Source organism: Neophocaena asiaeorientalis, unplaced genomic scaffold (genome assembly GCF_003031525.2).
Source record: "Neophocaena asiaeorientalis asiaeorientalis breed wild unplaced genomic scaffold, Neophocaena_asiaeorientalis_V1.1 scaffold230, whole genome shotgun sequence".
Lineage (NCBI taxonomy): Eukaryota > Metazoa > Chordata > Mammalia > Artiodactyla > Phocoenidae > Neophocaena > Neophocaena asiaeorientalis.
The window spans coordinates 4311740-4333703 of record NW_020175186.1 but is presented as its reverse complement, the minus strand read 5'-3'; the positions used below and the strand labels follow the sequence as shown (position 1 = coordinate 4333703).

The following is a 21964-nucleotide window of genomic DNA, read 5'->3' as shown; positions in this document are numbered from 1 at the left end:
GAAGACCAGATACAAATAAATGTATGTAATATATATATATTTTGCCTAAAGATATTAGGTTACATTAGAGGGAAAAATCTAATTCATTAATCATGTGTTTTGTCAACACTTTCATTATAAAAAAGAATAATTGTTTAAATAAATAAAACCCTATGTTTTGATTCTAAGCTTCAGGACTTAATAGTCTCAAGAAGCCTGAGCTTCAGTTGAGAAAGGCCAACTTAGTAAAATTTAAACACATCTGTGGAGGTACTACTAAATCACCATTTACTAATGTGTTAAAGCAAAAGCAGGCTGGTTGGCTAAAATAAACATGTTATCCTTGTAACAAAGAACAATAAGTGATGACTGGGCCAATTGTGTACTCTAGGGAGGCCAATCTCCTAAACTGGTTCTCAAGCCCCTAATAATAATAACATATCATTATATCCCTTTCATTGCCTTTCCAAAGCAAAATAGCAATTATTACCTGGACATTTTTGTTAGATCAATAAACACTGACCTAATGTTAGATTAAAATACAAAATGATTGACATTATTTTTGAAGGCTAATTATAATTAAACTTTTCTTTAAATTACATCTTGTAGAGCCTTAAAAAATTGTCGTACAAATAACTTTCAGTCAAAAGTGGTCATTAAAAAGAAAACTTTACACTGGAAAAAATTGCTACTGGGTCATCACTGATTTGAGTATGTTAAGAATGTTCATTGATTGTATTAGATGTACACATCCAAATTATTCAGCTCTACAAAATAAAATAAAAAGGAAAATATTTTAACTTATTCAAATGACAAGACAAGACAAGCTTCTCAGAATCATAACCTCTATTCTTTAGGAAATGACTAAAAATAAGATAGAAGGACTCATACTTATTAATTGCAGATTTCTAGGAGTATATCAGTGCTTTATTTTTCACTTTCTTATTTTTGAAAAGAAGAATTCTTGGTCTCAGGAAAAGCAGCAAATGTAATTTGAGAGATTAACTTCTCTTGATTATTAACAAAACAGATCACAGCCTAAAATGCTACTTTATTGAGCCAATAATTACAGTCAAGAATTGTTCATGACATCTAGTCAGATTTTTCATTAGGATGATTGTAAAATGGACAGAGGCCACCAAATCATTCATTGGCACAGGCCCATGTTTCTTTATTCTAACCCAGAAAACCAGTAAAAAAAATGGCAGTCATCATTTAACCATGCCGTTGTAACGAGTTTTGACTGTCCTCACTCTGGTTTACAACCCAAACTTTTTGAAAAGTCATGTTCAAATAATTTGAAAGTTATCAGGACCTATAGGTTAATCATTTCCCAAACTTGAGATATGGAAAACCAGGGCAGAATACTGTTTTTATTACCCATTGAGGTGGATTTTCTTCCTTTGAAACTAAATGCATAGACAAAAAAGGAATTTGTTTTCTCTTCTTTTCCTCATTCTATTTGATTTCTATGACCTGTTTGGGGTATACGTTTGTGTATACATACAAAAAGATAAAGTTCTATTTATTTAGCTCTCAGTGATAATTATGTATGATAATAAAAAATTTTCATACCTCATGTCTTCAAATCCAATCGTAAGCACCATAAGGGAAGTTCCTGCTGAGTTACTGGTCATATTTTCCCTGTAACCTGCAACTTAAGTCCTGTATATGCTCTGAAAGGACAAGCTGTCAAGTGAAAAGTAAAACTTTACCCTAATGAAGAGGATCTTCTCTCCCACTCGGTATCTTCCTTGCGAGAGCCTCTCCACACAGAACTTGCTCGGGCATTTGCAAGGAGGATCTTCAGAAATCCGTTTCACCTGAAATAGAAGAGCAGGCAAGTTCATTCTCCTTAATCAGGTTGCCTTTAGATTAATTTGTTCCATGGGTTCAAAGGCCCCTGAACCATTAATGCTTTTAAATTTGCTCTATATCAGACTATGGACACGATGTGAGCATAGACATATCACATTAAATCTTAACTATGTAAAGGTCAGGCCCTGAAGGCACTCTGTGAAGGTCAATAGCTGCACTAAGGCATAAGCTGGATGACGACAATGATAATGATGCTGGAGGATAATCACAAGCAAATCAGCTGGCAGTGTAGGGATGACGAGCTGGGTTCTCACGTTTAGAGGATTGCAAAGATCATGTACATTGGATTGTCAAGATAAATATATTGAGAACTAGAATACAAGGCACATTAACATAGTCTATTATGATGAGGAAACATATAGACATAGTCTATATGTTTCCTCATCATAACTTTAATATTAATTTTACTCATTTTCAAAATAAATGAGAATTTTAAAATTATTATTATTTAAAAATGAGACTATTTAACCTTATTTTGAATCCTGAGACTTTCTTTAAGGAGTCGTCTCTAATTCATCCAGACTAATCCAGCAATTCACTCCTCAGTAATTCCCACCTGCCAAAACCTATTTCTGTAGCAGCATCTTACAATTTGTATGTATTTTATAGAATCCATGTCCGAATATCAGATTTTCCCTATTTTATCTATCTCTGTACTCTTTACCAAACACATACACTAAATGATAAGTGCATAATGCTTATAGACAGTTGTGACTATTAAAGACAATGTATAGTCCTTGATTTTAGGAATAAGGTTTATTTATTTATGTTTTCCTTGGTTGGGAACCTGCCATGCTGTGTCTCATAACTGTCCTCTCTTCAACTAACCAACCAACCAAAAACCCAAAAGAATAATAGGTTGTGTTTTTAGTCAAAGTTTCCATAGAAGACAGATCTAAATAATGTACAGCCTACATTTGAGAAGCTAGGCGGAACAAATTTAAATTCTGAAGGGATTGGCTTGGACACCCCTCACCCAAATTCTTGCTTCCACAAAGATACGATTCCTAGAGTTTTGTCATCAAAGCAATTCAATCATTTCATCAAATAATTCAAGGTCTGACTTCAATCAGTCTTCCACTAAGAAAAACTGTGGGAAGAGTCACACAGGAACTCACTTGCCTGTTGGAGTAAAGGACTTAAGCATCTCGGTTTCCCTAGAATAAGCAAGGTTCCAGAAAGTATGGAAGCATAAGACACTAGAGGGGAAAGCTAGAAAGAGTGGGGGAATCCTGAAGCAAAACTTATATTGAGATAAGTTTGGATAAATAAATAAATAATAAATGGATAAATAAGCACAGGGACCTAAAAAGGACGCAGGAGGAAATTAGTGTGACAGATTAAGCCTGGATTCAAAGAATCTTAGAGATGGCTTTCATTCAAACAGTGAGGGAACTGTCTAACATCGTTATGTGAGTGATTAGGCCCATGTCTTTGAGTTCTGAATTTCTCATACCATATGATACTTGGGCCATAGATATATCCACCCACTCCCCCAGTATTAATAGAATCCTACCCCTAGGGATTCCCTTCTATAATGCAGACCCACATTCTGGGGTGGGGGTGAGGTCACAGGACCAATGAATGTGTGCTGTCTTAAGTGTTGTAAGTGTTCCTCTATGTGTATCTCCTTCAATATGTATTTATAGACATGTTTTAAAAATATAAATGTGAGGAGATATGGGGATATATGTATATGTATAGCTGATTCACTTTGTTATACAGCAGAAACTACCATACCATTGTAAAGCAATTATACTCCAATAAAGATGTTAAAAAAAATAAATGCTAAAAAAATATAAATGTGTGTATATATATATATATACATATATATAAATTGTGCTTATTGCATACTATTGCTAGAAGCAGTACAGTTTTCCTTAGCACCACAATAATTCCATGAGAAAAGAAGGAAAGGAGGGAGGGAGGGATGGAGGGAGAAGGACTTTGGCCACCCTGAAAAAAAATCCAACAGTCAGCAACATAAAAGCACATGGCCCAGACTTTAGGAGAGTCATGCCTGGCACAGCTTTACCACGATGCAGTAACTGAGCAAACAGTAAATTGGTGTTCAAGTGGTTCCTCTGCTAAGAAATGACAATCACAAGTATGGATGGAACGTATTTCCATCTTGAAGTGTTTTTAGACAAAATACAGAAACTATTGGTACCAAATGAAATAAAATACAAGAAACACTTTCTCAAGTGGCCTGTCCTTCTCTAATGCCTTCCTAAGCTTTGAAAATATACTTGCTTTTTAAGATCAAGGGCTTTTGTGTGGCTGTGTGAGAGCTGGAAGCAGAAATGGAAGAGACAAGGCCAGGCTGTGGGGAGTTAAGTAAACAGTGACTGATGACATCTTGCTTCTTACATTACCTTGGGGTAAGTCAGTCTGGCAGGTGTTCTGGTTTTGGCCAGGAACCCAGCCAGCTTTTGTTGAAATGGGATTTCAAGAGGAGCCTGATTACTCAGAATTATACTATCTCTCATCCCCAGACTGAGGAAGTTGATGGAGAAGAGGAAGAAAGTAAGAATGGCTTCTTAGAACTGTATTCAACTCATTGTGTGGGAACAGGCTCAACACGAGGGCACTAAACCTGACCCCATCATTTTATCACAGCCGAATCACTCTATCAGGACATCAGGGGAATAAATTAATTCGAATGGACTCCACTGTGTTTCTCTTACGATGTCTGGCTTGATTAAAGAAGTTGGGATGTATTATCCACATAAAAGGTCACCTATTTTGTTTTTCAATTTTCCACAATTCTCCTAAGTAGCAAACAAAGAAATGTGAGGACACATTGAAAGTTTCAAAACTGGCAGTCATTGAAACTGTTCACTGGAATATGACATCTTAGCACAGGTCTGCGTCTCTTTCTTTTTTCTTTACTCTTTTCTCCTTTTTTTTTTTTTACTCCCCTTCTTTATTCTCCTTCTTTTTTTTCCTCTTTTTTTTTTTTGATGTAAATAATAACTTTGCCAGAGTAGAAATAGCCAATAGTATTAACTAAACACAGGAACTTTGCAAGCAATATTTTATATCCCTATTCTAAAGAACATGTTGGTGTATATGAACTTCAACTCCCCAATGGCTATATATGCCTCATATGCAGTGAAGCAGTTGCCATAGGAACTATTTCCTTTTTATATCTGACATATGAAGCTCTGATTTAAGCCATTAGTGAGGTTCATACGTTTTTTCTCTCTGTTCCACTGTCCCTGAAATAAAACACTCAATGAAAAACTATCACTTAAACAGAATGCAAATATTTCAATGCAATTTCCCCAATGTGGAATGAAGAAGACTGTAAGAGGCTTCTGTGGCCAAATAAGCATGGAAAATTCCAGGTTAAACAAGATCTTATTATGTAACTCACTAGTGCCTTTGATATGCCAGAATGCATTGCCAAACTCTAGGTAGGGACTATAGTAAGCTGTTTTTCTCAAACTAACCTAAGCATGGAATTCTTTTTCCACGGGTCATCTGGTGGTATGAATGTTTGATTAAACATTCAGACTAGCATGAGAAATGCTAGTTTGAAGACTGTGAACATAGTATTCTAGCTGGCAACAGTATAGAAATATATGCTTAGAACATTTCCTACATTCAATGAAAACCCCTTGACTATACAGATGGTTATGTTCCCAAACCCTGACAAACTTTAAAGTTTCTCTGAAACCCCCTTCATTGTTTCCAGCTAAGAGAACAGAACTTGGAGTAGGGAAGAACAACCACAGAGCGACAGTCTTGCCATTTTGAAGAGAGTCCCTATCTCATCTACCTCTTCTGAACTGGAGTATAGGTAAAACTTTTCCAAAATCCCTTTCATAGTTGTTTCACCACCTTCTCCCTCCTGTCCTTCTTCTCCCCTTCTCAAGGATGAGGGATGGCCACATGTGAGACAAGCTGGTGAAGAAAGGGAACCATTCTAACTACTCTTCCCAGGCTCATGGAAATGGTTTCAAGGGGCAACATCTCCTCACTCTGCAAAGCTACAGCAGAGCTGAGAAGTGCACGTATTTCCAGAGCACATGGCCATTCCAGATAAATAGAAAAAGGGAGAGTCTTTTCTAAACTTTGATTACCCACATTAATAATTTATCCAATAAGCATGGTACTAGATCTAGCTGAATAAAATTTGGTCCTTGTCTTTGAGAGCAAGGACCATACCTAGAGAAGAATAGGTATTTATGCCCAATAAGGTAAACACTTCATTAAATATATAAAAGAACTTGAGGTACCAAGGACAAATTTGTCAATTTTACCTGGGATGAGAGATGCCAAGAAAAGCTTTCTATAGAAGGCCACACAACCTGAATTTTAGAAGATGAAAAGGTGTCTAAAAGTAGATTTCAAAGATGAGCAGTGTGAGGAAGCCAAGTGAGGAAAAACACAGGGTATAAAAAATCCTTGGGAGTTTGGGATTAGAGTATAGGTTTACAACAGATACATCAGAATGCAAGAATGAATCCATAGGGCAAAAAAGTCTGGGAAAGACAAAATGGGCCAGAACATGGAGGGCTTATGTGACACATACCTGAGTCTGGGCTTTACCCTGGATATTATAGAGTCCTTATACAATTTTAATCGATTCTGAGTTGTGTTTAGGTTGACCATTCTGGTAGCAATAAAGTTCATGGAGAAGAATTTCAAGAACAGAGTGCTCAACAGTGTCAAACACCAGAAAGTGGTCTCATAATTTGAGGACTAAGAAATTCATTTGATTCAGTAATTCATTCATTAGGAGGTTAAGGGTCAGACCTCTGACTCTAATGCATTAAAGGAAGTGAATGGAGGTAAGTGCTGAGAGGAAAAGGCCTAAGATCAAGCATAGTAACCCCAGAAAAACACTTTTATGAGAGAAAGACTAAAAGGAAGATCTTACTCTAAAGTAAGTCTAATCAAAAAAGTATAATTGAGAGAGAAGAAAAAATTGTTCTCATCAATATATAAATAATGTGCCATTATCTACTATTAGTACAATGTTATTCAATTACCTTACAAAATAAAAATGAAACAGCAGGATTCAAGACATGTGGCTGATCATTAAGAACATTCCTGTGATTTTAAAGTCCTTTTAGGTGTATTATTAAAATGCCCTGCCTATCCTTTCATTTCTGAGTGGATTGAACAAAGGAAAACTAAATTAAACTGGTATTGGATAAGATACCTTGATGGGCTAAGTTTATGTGTGCTACCCTTAGCAGAACTAGGAGTTCTCAATCGGTCAGACAAATTGTTATATTTCTGCTCATTTAAATCTGCAATATAGGTTATAGTGTCACATGGAAGAAAGAAAAGATGGGGGAATCTTTCTTTCTGCATCCTACAGCACCAATCAGCCATTTCCCCTGCTCTTTTCAGCTCAGACCCTTGGGAGGGAAACTCTCAGCTACAGGCTAGCTGTCCTTTTCAATCCTGCCTATTCCTTATAACTGGCATTATGGTTGGTGCTAGTCTCTAAGAACTCTCCTTGTGTATGTGAGACATACTTCAGTCTGACATCCCCGAGGTTTTCATTTTTTATAAAACCCATAGGTTTTTGACATTTACGCTCAAAACATATGTGCTGGGAAGTAAATGCACACACATGACACACTACTTAAGACACAACAGAAGTAGCCAGAGAATTTTATTTCATCCTGTTTACTGTTACACCCAGAATCTGTTTTCTGTAATTACGAGGGTATAATGAAAATATTTCCTAATCTGCCAAAGATGGTGTCTCAAGAACTCTGAGGGTTGGTGACCTCAGAGAGTTAGACAAAATTAGGTTGGAATCTAAGCTCCTCTCTTCCTCTCAGCAGGTATTTCAACTTCAAGTCTCAGGTTCCTCAATAAGAAACCTGCCCTAAAGATAACAAGAGCACTTGAAGAATACTGGCAGAACCCGGCCCATAGCAGGCAGTCAGTAAAGGGCAGTTATCTTCTCCATGGTATTTTGCTTTTCCTTCTTTAAAGATCCTCAAGTCCCATGCCTCAGGCTTCTTATCAGTGAATAAGGAAACAGGAACCAATAGTATCAAGGCTTAAGTGTTTTCAAAGACAATTTTCAGGAGGATGACTTATCCTAAAATTTTAGATACTACTCAGCAGAATTAAGTGACGCTTTATTTTAAATAAGTGGCTCAGTTTTGAATCTCAAAATGAATTGCAGGACTATAAACTTCCTCATAGGATTTTTTTTTTTTTTTTGCAGTACGCGGGCCTCTCACTGTTGTGGCCTCTCCCATTGCAGAGCACAGGCTCCAGACGCTCAGGCTCAGCGGCCATGGCTCACGGGCCCAGCCGCTCCGCGGCATGTGGGATCTTCCCGGACCAGGGCACGAACCTGTGTCCCCTGCATCGGCAGAGGGACTCTCAATCACTGCGCCACCTGGGAAGCCTCCCTCATAGGATTTTAAAATAAATTTCAATAACATTGGAATAGTTAAAGGTTAGACTGATCGAAGATTGTACAGAATGAGTTTTGAAGTTCAAAAAAGACCAAGTGTTGATAAGAAACTTGACCAATTTTACTTACTGCATCATCCAGTAAGTTTCCCGTACTCTTTTTTCCAGAAGACTTTGATGAAGGCGAAGGTGAAGGAGAAGGGGCAGAGAGTGTTTCTTCTTGTTCAATTTCTTTTTCCAACTTTATCAAACCAGGAGGCTCCACACCATACCTTTTTAAAAGACACCAGATCAATACACATGCATAAGTTGTAATAATGATACACTTAGCCTTATGTTGCATCCAATTATACCATAGGACCAAACTGCTAACTTTTCAAAACAACATTAACTTTTCTCTGGCATTGAAATAGTATGTTCTTAAATTGGCACCCTTTTAAGCAGGGAAAAACACACACACCCCCATACATACATATATATTTATAGTTACATATACATATGCATATATGTTTATATCTATATATGAACATATAAATGAATAGATGCATAACATACTAAAAATAAATTAAAATACTCCATATAATATATTAATGAGTCAATAACATGAATTACCATATTAATTTAGTCTTCAGCTTTCAGATTTACTAGCTTTAATGATATTAGTGCTACAATTGAACTCCTACTTTGAATATAAGCTTGTTAAAAATGGAAATAAAATCAGGGAGTCAGAGTCAAGTTGAAAACAGCAATTTCCCCAAATAAATGTCCTTAAATGAATTAACAGAGAAGAAATTCACTCTTACGTGTATATCTTTATGGACCCAGAACAAGGTAGAATGGGTAATACAGTACATTGGTTATGCTTTTAAGACCAACATAATGAAAGCATGTACAGTATTACTGAGAAAGAAAATGAATAAAGAAACAAAAAATAATTTAGAATAACAATATGTTAAAAATTATGTGTTGTAAATTGTAAATGCCACAGCAGTTCAAAGACAGAGATGTAGTTGTTAACAGCATTCTAATCTCCCATATTTTTCTTAGGCTAAGTTTAAATTTGGTTTGGTTTCCTAGATGCATATCAATTGTACCTAAGTGAAGGAGGCCAAAGATAATTCCAGAATTTGAGAATTGGGAAGGATCTTTGGGTTCATGTAGTTATACCCTTTCATTTTTACAGAATAAATAAAACAGATCCAGAGGAAATATAGGACGAGCTAGGAACAGAATAAAGATGCAAATCTAGGTTTTCTTACTTCAGGTTTTTCTCTGACATTTTAATCAGGTGATCACGTGTTAGAAAGAAGAGGAAAAAGTCACTTGGAAATTTTTTCAAAATAGGCTGTGGACTACCTACAAAGTAAATAACCTTTATAGAGAGAATAAGTATGTTGGCGATAGGTCGAATACCTTAGAGTGAGTGAATAGTATATTAAAACATCATTAAATGTAAAAGCTTAGGTTATCGTCATCCTGTTCTAATGGCTTGTTATTTTAACTGACATCATCACACACGTCAGGTGGCCTTTGAGAGCTGGAAAACTTATATCAGAATTCAGTACAAAACAGTGTAAGCTGGCACAACTCAAATAATAATTGCTGTTTTGCTAACTGCCTCTAGTGAACAGAGTAATTTTTAGTTACATAAATTATTAGCTAAAAGACTTTAGGCACTATTTATCACATTTCAAACCTTTTATACAGATTAGCCAGTTAACAGGACATTTGTAGAAACATGCAATAGACCGCAGATTCTATAACAGTAGAGACTGTCTGATTCACAGCATACCTAGCAGCCAGTGTAGATCATGGCACACAATAGATACTTAATAGCTACATGTTTTGAATGCAAAAAATTTCCATATTCTCATATAACAATGAGTTCAGGCTCCAAAGATGAATTAGATTTCATTGTTTTGGACCTTTAAATGCATATCACTTTAATAAAACATATCGACATTAAATGTAAATAAGTGTTTTACCCCCCAAGAATGTTCTTCTAGAAAACTTTAAACCCTATTCAAAACTAAAATACATTTTTAACTTTCTAGCACTCATTAATTACACTTAACTCAACCCAGCATCTCATTACTGTTGACAAGTACCAGTAATATTCACTTGAAGATTTGGGTATCATTCTTCCCTGAGGCAGACTTGAGCTAACTATGCCATTAACCTACTCTTTAAATTTAGCAAATCACTTAACCTCTAAGAGTCTGTTTTCTCTCAGGAAAACACAGATGAAAGTGGCCTGTCCTAGAGGTCTGATGTAGCAGGAGAGAGAGAGAAGGAGGGAGGGGAGGAGGGAGGAAGAAGAAAGTTAAAAGAGCAACTGTTGCTGAACGTCTTCCATGTGTCTGGAACTTTTGGGCATCTTGACGTACACTATTTCTGAGCCTCAGTTTTAGTTCACTGTGAAATGCAAGTTCTAATTCCTGTGTTTTAATACAGTTAGAAGGAATTAAAACAGTATCCATTACACTCCCAGTACAGTGTCTGACACATGGCACCATCTCTGAGACGGCTGTTGATAACTGATGTATCAGAGCTTGCACAACCAGGAAACTGCAGCACTGAGGTCCTTTTGCCAAAGTTTTAACTTTTTAAAATATACCACCCAATGAAATTATGTAACAGCCTCAAAATTAAGATGTAGTGTTATTACTATTGTTATATTATTACTATTGTTGGTATCCTTTACAAAAAAACTCACCATAGGCTTTCTTTAAATTAATTTTCCTAGAATTGTAGGATGGCAGGAATATGTTGGTGCTGGAGCATAGCAGAACAAGTTATAAATTCATTTTTGCTGCTAACTCGCTGGATGAACTTCAACAGGCAACCCTTTTTAATCCCCCTAGACTTATGTGAATTCTTAGTTCCAACAAGGTATAACATTTTGCTACATTTAATGTTCTCAAGATAATAACATAAACTGGGCAGTGAAGCTAGAGGAATTTAACATGCTAGAATTCACAGCCAATTAAAAGTCAATCATAAATGAAAACATCATATTTGAAAGTATAAATTGGGTCAATTGGAAAATATGATTTCATTTGTAATTGTAGGTGGATTCATGCCACCTTTCAGGAGCAGGCTGGTTGGGTTGCACAATTTTTTCTTTTTCTTTTTTTTTTTTTAACAAAGTGAAATAATAAGAAATATGTTATTAAAGTAACAACAAGCTCCACTCCATGTTGAATACAAAACAAAATTTGAATGACGTTGGTAACAAAGTCATACATGGAAAACTTTGCCCTGGAGATTTTTCTTTATCTGGGAATGCTGAAAATTAGCTATGCCACTGAACATAGAAAGTCAACACTAAGCCCCAAATTTCTGCTTATATTGGCTTTTGAATACTTCAAGCTGCTTAAGGTACAGTCAGCCAGTCCTGAAATACACACTTCAATATGATTCATTGGCTTCCTGTCTGTCTGGAGGTGTCAAAAGTCTGTAAATCATGAAATTCCCCTTGGGTTGGGGGCCTGCACCTGAAGCCAGCTTAGTCACCAGTAGGTCTTTTTTCTGCTCTCCAAAAGGCTGTTTCATTCTGGTTTCCATGATTAACTCTATACCACTCTACATTTTGATTTTGTTTATAAGGTTTTCAAAAATTTATAGTGTTTTCTATTCTTGTCCAACTACAAGATTTCAAAGCTTTGCGGGAGAAGGGGCAACTGTTGCTTTCAAACTGAATAAGGGTAAACTAAAGATAGCAAGAAGGTTGAATCCACTAAAACCAAATCTTTGCATCTGTATACCCCAGTGATGTGAAAGTAGGGGGGATACTGAAAGGGCAATATCATATTATAAAGTTTTGGTCTCATTTCAAAAATGCATAGTGCTAGGGAAATGGTCTTATGGTTAATAACTTTATGATGAGATCTTAGAAATGGACTTTTCATTTTTCTGGCACAGGATATAGCTTTTGAGATTGGTCTAGATGAAATAATTGAGCCCCTAAACTAAGCCCTGAACTAGAAAATTTACTCAAACTATTTACTAGACTATAATTTTCAAAGAAAAGACATCTGGAGCCTATTTTACTAGAGTTGGAGGGATAAAGTTTAGAAACTCCCCCTTCTTAAGGCATACAACAGATAGTTTATAGATTCTTGCAAGATGGTTTTTGTCCCAATTTTTATTCTGTTTTAAAGTTATTTAAAGATAGATTTAAATTTGGATGGAAATTTCACTCATATGAAAACAAATTTTATTCTTAGCAGTCAGAGTCAAGCTCTTTAAATAGGATGAGTTAATTAATAAGCCTTGTATAAGAATATTTTCTTTTAAGTAACATTTCATTAAGGCATGGATTAAAATAGGAGACTAACAAAAATATTCACAAAGTATATTTCTTTTGAATGGTCATAAATTTTGTTGAAAATGAAGAAAACACTCAAAAGTAAAAATATAAAAAGCTTCCCTCTGATGTTGACTATTCATCACAGCCCCAAACCAAAATATCAAAAGGTTTTTTTTAGTTTTATCATAAAGCTAATCTTAATTCTGCAGTCTTAAAAAAGGTTGAATTCATAGTAACCTTTTTTAAACAATGAATATCAAAGCACCCTCATTAAAAAGATCTTTTTATTGACCTGTTTTTGCTGAATGTTTTATTTCGCAGAAGGCAAACATGCATATTTTACACACAGAAACTGACATGGTTTCTGAAATATTAACAGAGGGATTTCACTCTCCAGTGATGACAGCTCTGTTTAGTTGAAAATAAAAGGAAGTTTCACCCATGAGAACAAAAATAAGTGGTCTCATTCTCCCACCCCACAGCTCTCAAAGGAGCTTCACGGAGTGTTCCCAGGCAAGAGAATACAGCAGGGAATTAGAAATATTTAGTGAATCATTTCTAAAGTGATGTTGATGCTTTTAAGATGACATCTATGTAAATTTGAGAAATAAATGTTTAGAATCAAGTGTAAAGAAACATCATCTATCAGTGGAAAAAACACAAAACTCGCAAGGTTGTATTAGGATTTTGTTATGGTCAAACCTCATCTGTTGTCTGTACAAATTAATGTGATTCTTGAGAGCTCTCCAAATACCACTTCTGGTTTTGTCTAATGCTGTCTTAATTCAATAATTCAATAACTCTGTCTTAATTCAACTCCATAGAGGAGTACAGGGAGGAGGAAGCACACATACAATGATCTAGATAAAGGTTTAATATGTCTAAAGAAAAAATTAGGAGTAAAATAAGATGGAATGATGAATTTCCCTTTTTTCCTTCAACGATTATGCTTCAACACAGGGCTAAGGTAGTGATGTTTGGGTTTATTTATGTCCCCTGCATTAGCAGGCAGACTCTCAATCACTGCGCCACCAGGGAAGCCCGGGGTTACTGTTTTTAAAGCACGATTGAACTTCCATTAAAATTTTGATAAAATCTTCAAATGTGTACAGAGAGAAACTTAAATAGACATTTATACTTAAATGTTCAATCTATCCATTTGGCATTCAGCTGTTTAACCTCATGCTGCACACAACAGTGATGCCCTGAATAATCTGTTAGCATATTTTTTTCTTTTTCATGGTAAGTGTGCAATACTTCACATCACTTAAGTAGGTGAAAAAGATAAAAGGCAAAATTTACAAATTGAATATTGTAATGTATTGTCTTAATCCTTAGATCACTGCTTTGTGAAATTAGTAATTTTCTTTTGTAATGTGAATAATCTCTGCTTTTATCACATGGTCATAAAGTGAGGTCAGAAATGTAGCCACCCATTCTTATTAATAATAATAATAATGATGATGATGATAATAATAATAAAGAAGGCAGCGGAAACTTTTGGAGGTGATAGATATATTTATGGCATAGATTGTGGTGATGGTTTCATAAATGTATACTTATATCCAAACTCATCAAGTGGTTTGCATTAAATATGTACAGCGTTTTTTGTATGGCAACCGTGTCTCAATAAAGTGGCTTAAAAAAAAAAAAAATCGGGCTTCCGTGGTGGTGCAGTGGTTGAGAGTCCGCCTGCCGACGCAGGGGACATGGGTTCGTGCCCCGGTCCACGAAGATCCCACATGCCGCAGAGCTGCTGGGCCCATGAGCCATGGCCGCTGAGCCTGCGCGTCCGGAGTCTGTGCTCCGCAACGGGAGAGGCCACAACAGTGAGAGGCCCGCATACCGCAAAAAAAAAAAAAAGAAATGGAGCAACCCAGAATCTCAATTTTAAAATATTTGGGGAAAAACACACACAAAGCACTTCATATAATGCTTCACCTTCAAATTGACCAGGCCATTATGATTCCCTTTCATTAACCATGATATTAATTTGTTTTATATACGATGGCAAGGGGCAATTCATGACAGACTCAGTAGCTGGAGGAAAGGTGATTCCTAAGGGAATTTTGTCATTGGATAGCATGCCTTCTTCTTTGATGACGTGTCATAGTTAAAATGTTTAGTTCAGCAAGATTCCTAAGTGTTCAGATAATAAAGAGTATAATTACAAAAAATAAAATAAATCCAGAAAATAGGTAAGTAATGTACACCAAGCAAGAGGAAAATGACAACTCCCAGCTAATTCTGTAGACAGCGCCACTCCTTTTTACCTCTATCACAACTTTCAGAATCATGATGCCTGTTTGATCCACATATTTAGGTTATCAAAGCACGAAAATAGAATCTGGCATTTCAGAATATTCTAATGATATAATTAAAATAACCAAGCAAACAAAAAGTTTTCTGCCTAATCTCCTATTACCCAGGAACTTTAGACAATCTTTCTTTTACTCTAGCATTTCAGGGGCAGCAGCTCATTTACTGAGATTTTACTTTGTGTGTATTCCTCCCTCCTGTATTTTTAATATCACCTTTCTTAGGGGATATCTGCTGAGCCCAAGGACTCAAGGCTGAGTCCTTTGACTCATAGCTGTTTGTCCTGCAGGCCAGAAGGCTTAAGCACGGTAGAGGAGTGGCTTAGCGGAGTCCTGAAAGCAATAGGTACCTTTGTCTCGCTCCCTCTCAGAACCCAAGAAAGTGACAGCATTGAAGGGGAATGGGGTCCTAAGAAACAGTCAGATACTATGAACTATGCCTGAGTAGTAGAGACCTGAGTGGTCAGAAGACAAGGGGACCCTCTCCAGAGGCTGTCACACAATATAGCTGGGAAAGGTGTGGGAGAAAGTAGGGACATCCCTCAATGTCTCAAATTGATTTTTTTCACTCCTTATTGAGTGGAGCCTCATTCTTATTTAATTCAAATTTTTAAAAATTAAAACAATCTCTCTCATCCAATTATTATGATAAAGTAAAATCCATACCTGATGAACAATTTGTTAAGATTATGTTGACTATGATGTTTTAAAGAACTTGGGGTTACTTCTGATTACAATGAATTTCCCACTGGCTCAAAAAAAAGGGCTATTCATTGGCAGCAAGTTTTCTACCCATTGCTGTAATTTGCTGATGTGCTCACCTTGTCTTTTCTTTTCTTTATAGCTCCCCCTTTGAGAATTAACATCCAGAGCAAACTCTTACTTTGTCTTATTGGTTCATCTGATCTCAATGCTAGAAGTATAATCAGATCTGGATGAGAAATGAATTCTAATTAATTCTGAAGTTTTACTTTGCATCAAGATCTATTGAAACATTTATATCTTCATTTGTAATTCTTTGGGCTTTATAAAACTGTCAGAAGCCTTGTTTGAGGATTTGCAATGTAATAAGGAGAAGACATGAAACCAAATCAAGTCAGCTGAGCTAATAAAGTCCCTTCTCCTGCTTATTTAGCTACAGTTATGATTTCTACAATTACTTCTTGTTTTTCTTTTCTAGAAAAAAAAGATTCCAAAGATATCTCTACATATGAAGGATAATATTCTATCTTTTTCCAATCAAATTATGGAGAATAATTTTAAAACTATCCATCCACTCAGGAGTAGAAACCAAAAGAGTTGAGGGATGAGATGTTAAATGGGGAAAATGAGGAAAAAGGAACAAAAGAAGAGGCTGAAGATTGTTAAAAAGTAAACAGGAAGAGAGGGGTGAAGGAGCTGAGAAAGAGAGAGAATAATGGGAATAGACTTTCCACTAAGGAAAGCATAATTGTCACATACAATTTCATGTACAAGATCCTCCCCAGCCTCCCAAGAAAGAGCTGCAAGGAAAATGTATTCAATTAAAGGATGTTTAGAAAATGCTTAAACATAGTGACTTTGACGATAAGGCCACGATGTTAAGAATATTGGTGGTGCACTTTTTTAGTTTGAACAATTGCTCTCAAGATGTTCATACTGATCATATTTGAAGGAGTTGCTTCTCAACACCTAGGTTAAACATCAGCGATGAAAAGGCAGCAAGCTTCTCAGCTGCTTGGATGCTGAGATGGTCAAGTCTTAAGTAGCGGCAGTAGTATGACCTACCTGGCTGCAATCCGGCCAAGCTCCAGCAAACAGAGACACACTTCTCTGGGTTGCTTGTGGAGGACTGAAAGACAAGACAAAGGTGGACACCTTTACAATAGAAAGGACAGTAAAGCAGCTCAATGGAGAGCAGGATGGACTCCCTCATCGCTCATGGTCCCAGTAAATGAGCTAGTCTTCATTCTGATATTCATAGAAACCATCCTATCCCACAGTACAGTTAGCTTTACTAAAGTCCTAAAGCAGTTTTCAAAACTCTTTGCCCAACTTCCTCCCCAAAAGCCATGAGTCTCAGGAATCCCACCCTGAAAATATTTTCTTCAATTAGTTAATATTTGTAAGTCAATATTGGAAACACATGTAGCTATAATTATGATATAAATAGTTGATGGATTACTTAAAAACAGACAGCAAACATAAGACTATGAAGCAAAGTCTGGTCTTTTAAAAATCCTAACTCTATCTTCACCAGTGATTTTAGCAGAAATAATGCAATGAATAAGGATTAAAAATTACACATCACGGTCCTTTGTTATTCTCCAAACAATAATGTCAAGTGAGCCCTCTGAAACTTGATGTCTTCTCCTAATGAAATTGATTAAATGATACTTTAGAAAGAAACACTTTCAACTGACTGAATTTTGTAAATATGTACAAATATATGCCATCAGCCAGTTTTGCCCATAAAATGAGCAAATTAGAAGATGGTTCTTTGCATTGATATTTCTTTTCTAATATAATATGATTACTTAATAAAGCTGCTTTATCAATTGCTCTGGACACGTTCAGTAATGTTGACAAATCATACTTGCATTTGTTGAGCCTACCAGAGGAGTATGTACTGCTTATACTTTTTTCTTTTTAAACTAAGATTAGAGAATTTTAAAAATGTTATTATATACAGCACCTAACAACAGATATTGGGGGGAAAAGATTGAATTGAGAATGGTCTTTACATAGACACAATATCCTGATAAAAGAAAATACTAGCTTATTGATAAACGTTAAGAAAAACAGCAATATTGCTTCAATTCTTAAACATAGAATTTTATAGTAATTTAATTTCCCAGCTTTATTCTATTCCCCCCACTTAAATATCTAATTCCTTCTCTCCACAGGTTATGGCAATGGCAATATTTGCCACTGACGCCAGAATGGAATTTGCTGGGAGTGTGTGGTGAATAGAAAAATACATTTACTTAGATTATAAAAGTATATGATTTCACTTGGCTTTAAACAAACAAAAATTTATTATCTTGCTATAAAATGTCATCTTTAAAGCTTTTAAAATAAGTTCTAATATCATCAGCAATGTTCATTAAAATAGAATTGATTATGGGAAATCTGAATTACAGAATCTTTCCATTCTTGGTAATATAAATTTGAGTTTCAGCTAACACTTAGTGAATTGTCATAAAATCCAGGTTGGGGAAGTCTAAAATTACTTTTAACTAAAGGGCCTTAAAGCAAAGATATTTACTACCTCCAATTTCAAGTGCACCATTAGCTGACTCTGGCTAAATGATATGACTTTTGATATATTAAATCGACTTCAGTGCAATGAAATGTACGGACTGTAATATCACGTAGGCATCAAATTCAAACAGAGAACAATAACAAAAATCATAAAACGAAAGCAAACAAATGAAAATCAATCTTCTTGTCTAGATAATCAGTTTCTTCTGATTTGGACATTTTTTATCCTGTCCATGGTACAAAATAACAAACAGGAAAAAGGAATACATGAAAGCTGAAGTGAAGAAGATGTTTAAGGCCCTGCTAATACCCTCATCTTCAGTGAAAGCTGTGTGAAGCAAGTAGCTAAAGCTCAAGGAGACTTGGATACAATCTCATGCATTTTGTGATGGAAACAGTGTTAAAATATGAAAATTATTAGTGAACTGACCAAACTGTGCCAAGATGCAGTCAACACCAACTCTAAAAAGCAACAACCTGACTCAACTATCATGATTCTTTAATCAACGTATTGTACTTAATTTGAGAGTATGTAAGAATTGGAAGTAAATACCAATAGATACATTCAATGGAAAATAAAATTCATTCTGAAGAAAAACAGTAATGTGGGTAATGTAAGAAAGACAATGTGATATGTAGGATGCATTGCTATTGTGTATTCAGCTATCAATTTAAAACAGCCTTTGCATGCCAACACTAAAATATCAAATCTACCATGGACTCATTAGAAAATCAATTTGGCAAACTGAAAAGTAACTGCATGATTCTCCTTTTTATATCCTTAACAGAACCAGCTTATAAAATTTAAGACAAATAAACATCTCACTCAGCATCATTCCTTAGGAAAATGATAATAGAAAGATGATGTTTTACTTCCCAGTTTTCTTGGAAGTGTTATCTTTAATAAAGCAATTACTTTGTTGCTTCAAAACACACCTATAATATTGTCTCACTTGTTACTGGCATTTTGAATATTGGGCATATCATGCCTGATCCATAATGGCCAAAAATATCATGTTTGATGACTTGTAAGCAATGAATGAGTTAAATCTGCAGAGAGGCATAACAGCACAATGACAAGAACAGAACAGAGTAATTACTCAGTAAACACTATGTCTCAAATTATCAAGGATGATGACAATTATGTCGTGATGATAATGGTTGTGACAATAAACAAACTGAATAAAGGCTAAAACCTTACCTAGCATATTTAGAAAAGGCAAGAATTTAAATTATGTCAAAGTTTATTTAATTGTAAAAGCAAACACTCTTACCTTATTCTATAAAATTAAATTCAAGTGTCTTTAAGTAGTATCTACATTATACCAAAGATATGACTGTGTTTGGTTTTTGCACTCAAGAAAATTCTAAACTAAAGTTAACAGATGGAAAGAAAATAGTGACCATGGGATTTGAGCCACAAAGATCTGGGTCTGAGTGTGAGCTCTAAAATTTACTAGTTTGTTATTTTGGGAGAGTATAAAATCTCAGTTTTCTGAGGGAAAATAATGGTGTGTATCTTGCAATATTTTTGTGCGGATTTAACACAGTATTATTCGTGTTATTCCTAGCCAATGTTTGGCACATAGAAAAGAATTCCCAAGGTTAGTTTTCTTTCTTTATTATTATTTTTGTTGTAAATTATTTGCTTAAAGATTATCTTCATTTAGCTTAGTTAATACACTCTTTTTTTTTTCCTATAAGCATTTTTTTGTCTGTGCACCTGTCATGTGTAAGCCACCATACTAAGCAGTGGAAGAAACTTCAGAATTAAAAAAACTACTATGGATAGATGTGTATAATTTAAAGCGGTTATTATAATGATTGTATTTTGAATATTTTGTCATTTATATTATATCAGAAATAGTTAATTCTAAATTTAATCAAATTTAAGGTTAAGTAGGTCAATTTGGCCAGCATATATAGACAGATATAAAGGAGAGAGCCTATCATTATTATGGGTTTGTGCTAAGCATAAAACTTAAGTAACAATTACATTAGAACATGTCATTTTATCAAACACTAAACATCTTACTGTCAATTTTTCTGCATCTCTGGGAATAAAATAATTTAGATGAACCCATTTTCGATAAGTTACCTAAGTTGATTATATATTGTATATATGAATGCATGTTTTTGTCAGGATGATTAGAAAGACAATTTTTAGTATATTGCATTTGAACTAAAGCCTTTATGTTGAGTTGTATGTACTACTCATTTTAAAGACATTTTACTGATTTGTCTTTTCAAAAATATAAGGAAATTTATACTTATATTGAGGTTTATGGTAGGAAACATTTTTTCACTCTATCATTACAATATTAATATGGTCTTTTGCTTTGAGTTATGGTTAGAAGGGGGGATCACTATGGCTTTCTTTCCTCTAAACAAATTATCTTTAAAACAAAAAGCTGTCTAGTCACTGGTGATTATTATGCAAAAGGTCTTATCATTGGAGGCTTCTTTTTAAATAATCAAAACTGTTTCGAAGAAAAGTATAAGGCAGAACACCTCTGGGAAAAGCAACACAGATCCCTGTTCAAAATATGTGGCAATCTTATAACCTAGATTCTGTTAAAATCTCATGGGCATCAAATGTCAAATGGAATGCTGCTAGCTCCAGGAATAGAAAATGAGACCTTCTGCTAAGGCAAGGGGTAGAGTTTTAATGTCACAGAATCTGCAAGGATAAAATGCATTAGACCATGAATGTATAGTTTTCCTATATATATTAAGTTTCAACAGATGGACAAAAAATGAAAATAAGAAAATTTCATTATCTATTTGGTTTATATACATTAGAGGCAATAATATTAATTTTGGTTTTAAAGGCAACTATATTTTAGATTTATATTTAAGAAAATCTTTGCAAAACTTTTATTTTTGACTGAATATTAAATTGTGACAATATCATAAATTTAATAGCTTCCCACCTCCCCAGAGCAGAGAACAGATTCTCATACTCAGAAAGAGTGACATAGTAGAAGACATTAAACTAGATGTCAGAAGAACTGGTTTTACTCCTTTGCCACTTAAGTGATGGTCCACAGACCAGTAGCGTTGGTATCAGCTGGGAGCTTGATAAAAATGCAAATTATTGGGTCCCACCCCAGACGTATTGAGCAAAATTTACATTTAAGCAAGGTTTCCAGGTGATGAATATACACATTAAAGTTTGAGAATCATTATATTAATCAATGTTATGATTATTACAATAAACGTCAATTATAATTCTATATCTATTTTGGTTAAAGTATTAAAATGTGATTTTATATATGGAACATGTTCTAGAAATGTTTAAGATAATGGTGATTATGATGATGAAGATGATGATGAATGGAGGAAAAAATAAGTTGTGAATTGGATTAGCCCTTAATGGGTATTATGGGCATTTATCACCTACCAGGATCTATAAGGTACAAAAGATGCCTCCCAAGAAAGTAAAGGGATGGCTGTCTACATCATGTCACTCCCAGAAAGTCACACGCAGAAATCCTTGAGTTTAAAGGTAGGGAGCAATGAGGAATAGCAAAATTTAGGTGCCTTAAAACTGATCTGAGGGAAGCTAAAGAGAAGAAAAGGCAAACAAGAATAAACCTCACAAACTCAAGAATGCTGAGTGTGTGTGTATCCAAATTTCTCAGAATCACTGTTCGCATTTAAAACAGGATACAGCAGCCATATAATTCACATAAACAAAGAGAATTCATTCATAATCTCATCAGTGATGGAAGATGTATAGAATAAAATGTAGTTAATTGCCTTTACCACTAAGTCAAAAAATGTCCCACAGCAAGGAGTGCCCTTTCTGTCTCTAGCACCCAGACCTTATGTGAAA

At 35.1% G+C, this 21964-nt stretch overlaps 1 protein-coding gene across 8 annotated transcripts in view; it reads right to left on the bottom strand.

Moving 5' to 3' along the window:
* GAS2 (growth arrest specific 2) overlaps positions 1–21964 on the bottom strand; it is a 155029-nt gene that overhangs the window by 51048 nt on the left and 82017 nt on the right. For all 8 annotated transcript variants that reach the window (XM_024764575.1, XM_024764582.1, XM_024764581.1 and 5 more), the window contains 3 exons: positions 16651–16714; positions 8384–8525; positions 1695–1802 (listed from right to left, as the gene is read on the bottom strand). In XM_024764575.1, coding sequence (XP_024620343.1) covers positions 1695–1802; positions 8384–8525; positions 16651–16714 — 314 coding nt within the window. The remainder of the gene's footprint in view (positions 1–1694; positions 1803–8383; positions 8526–16650; positions 16715–21964) is intronic.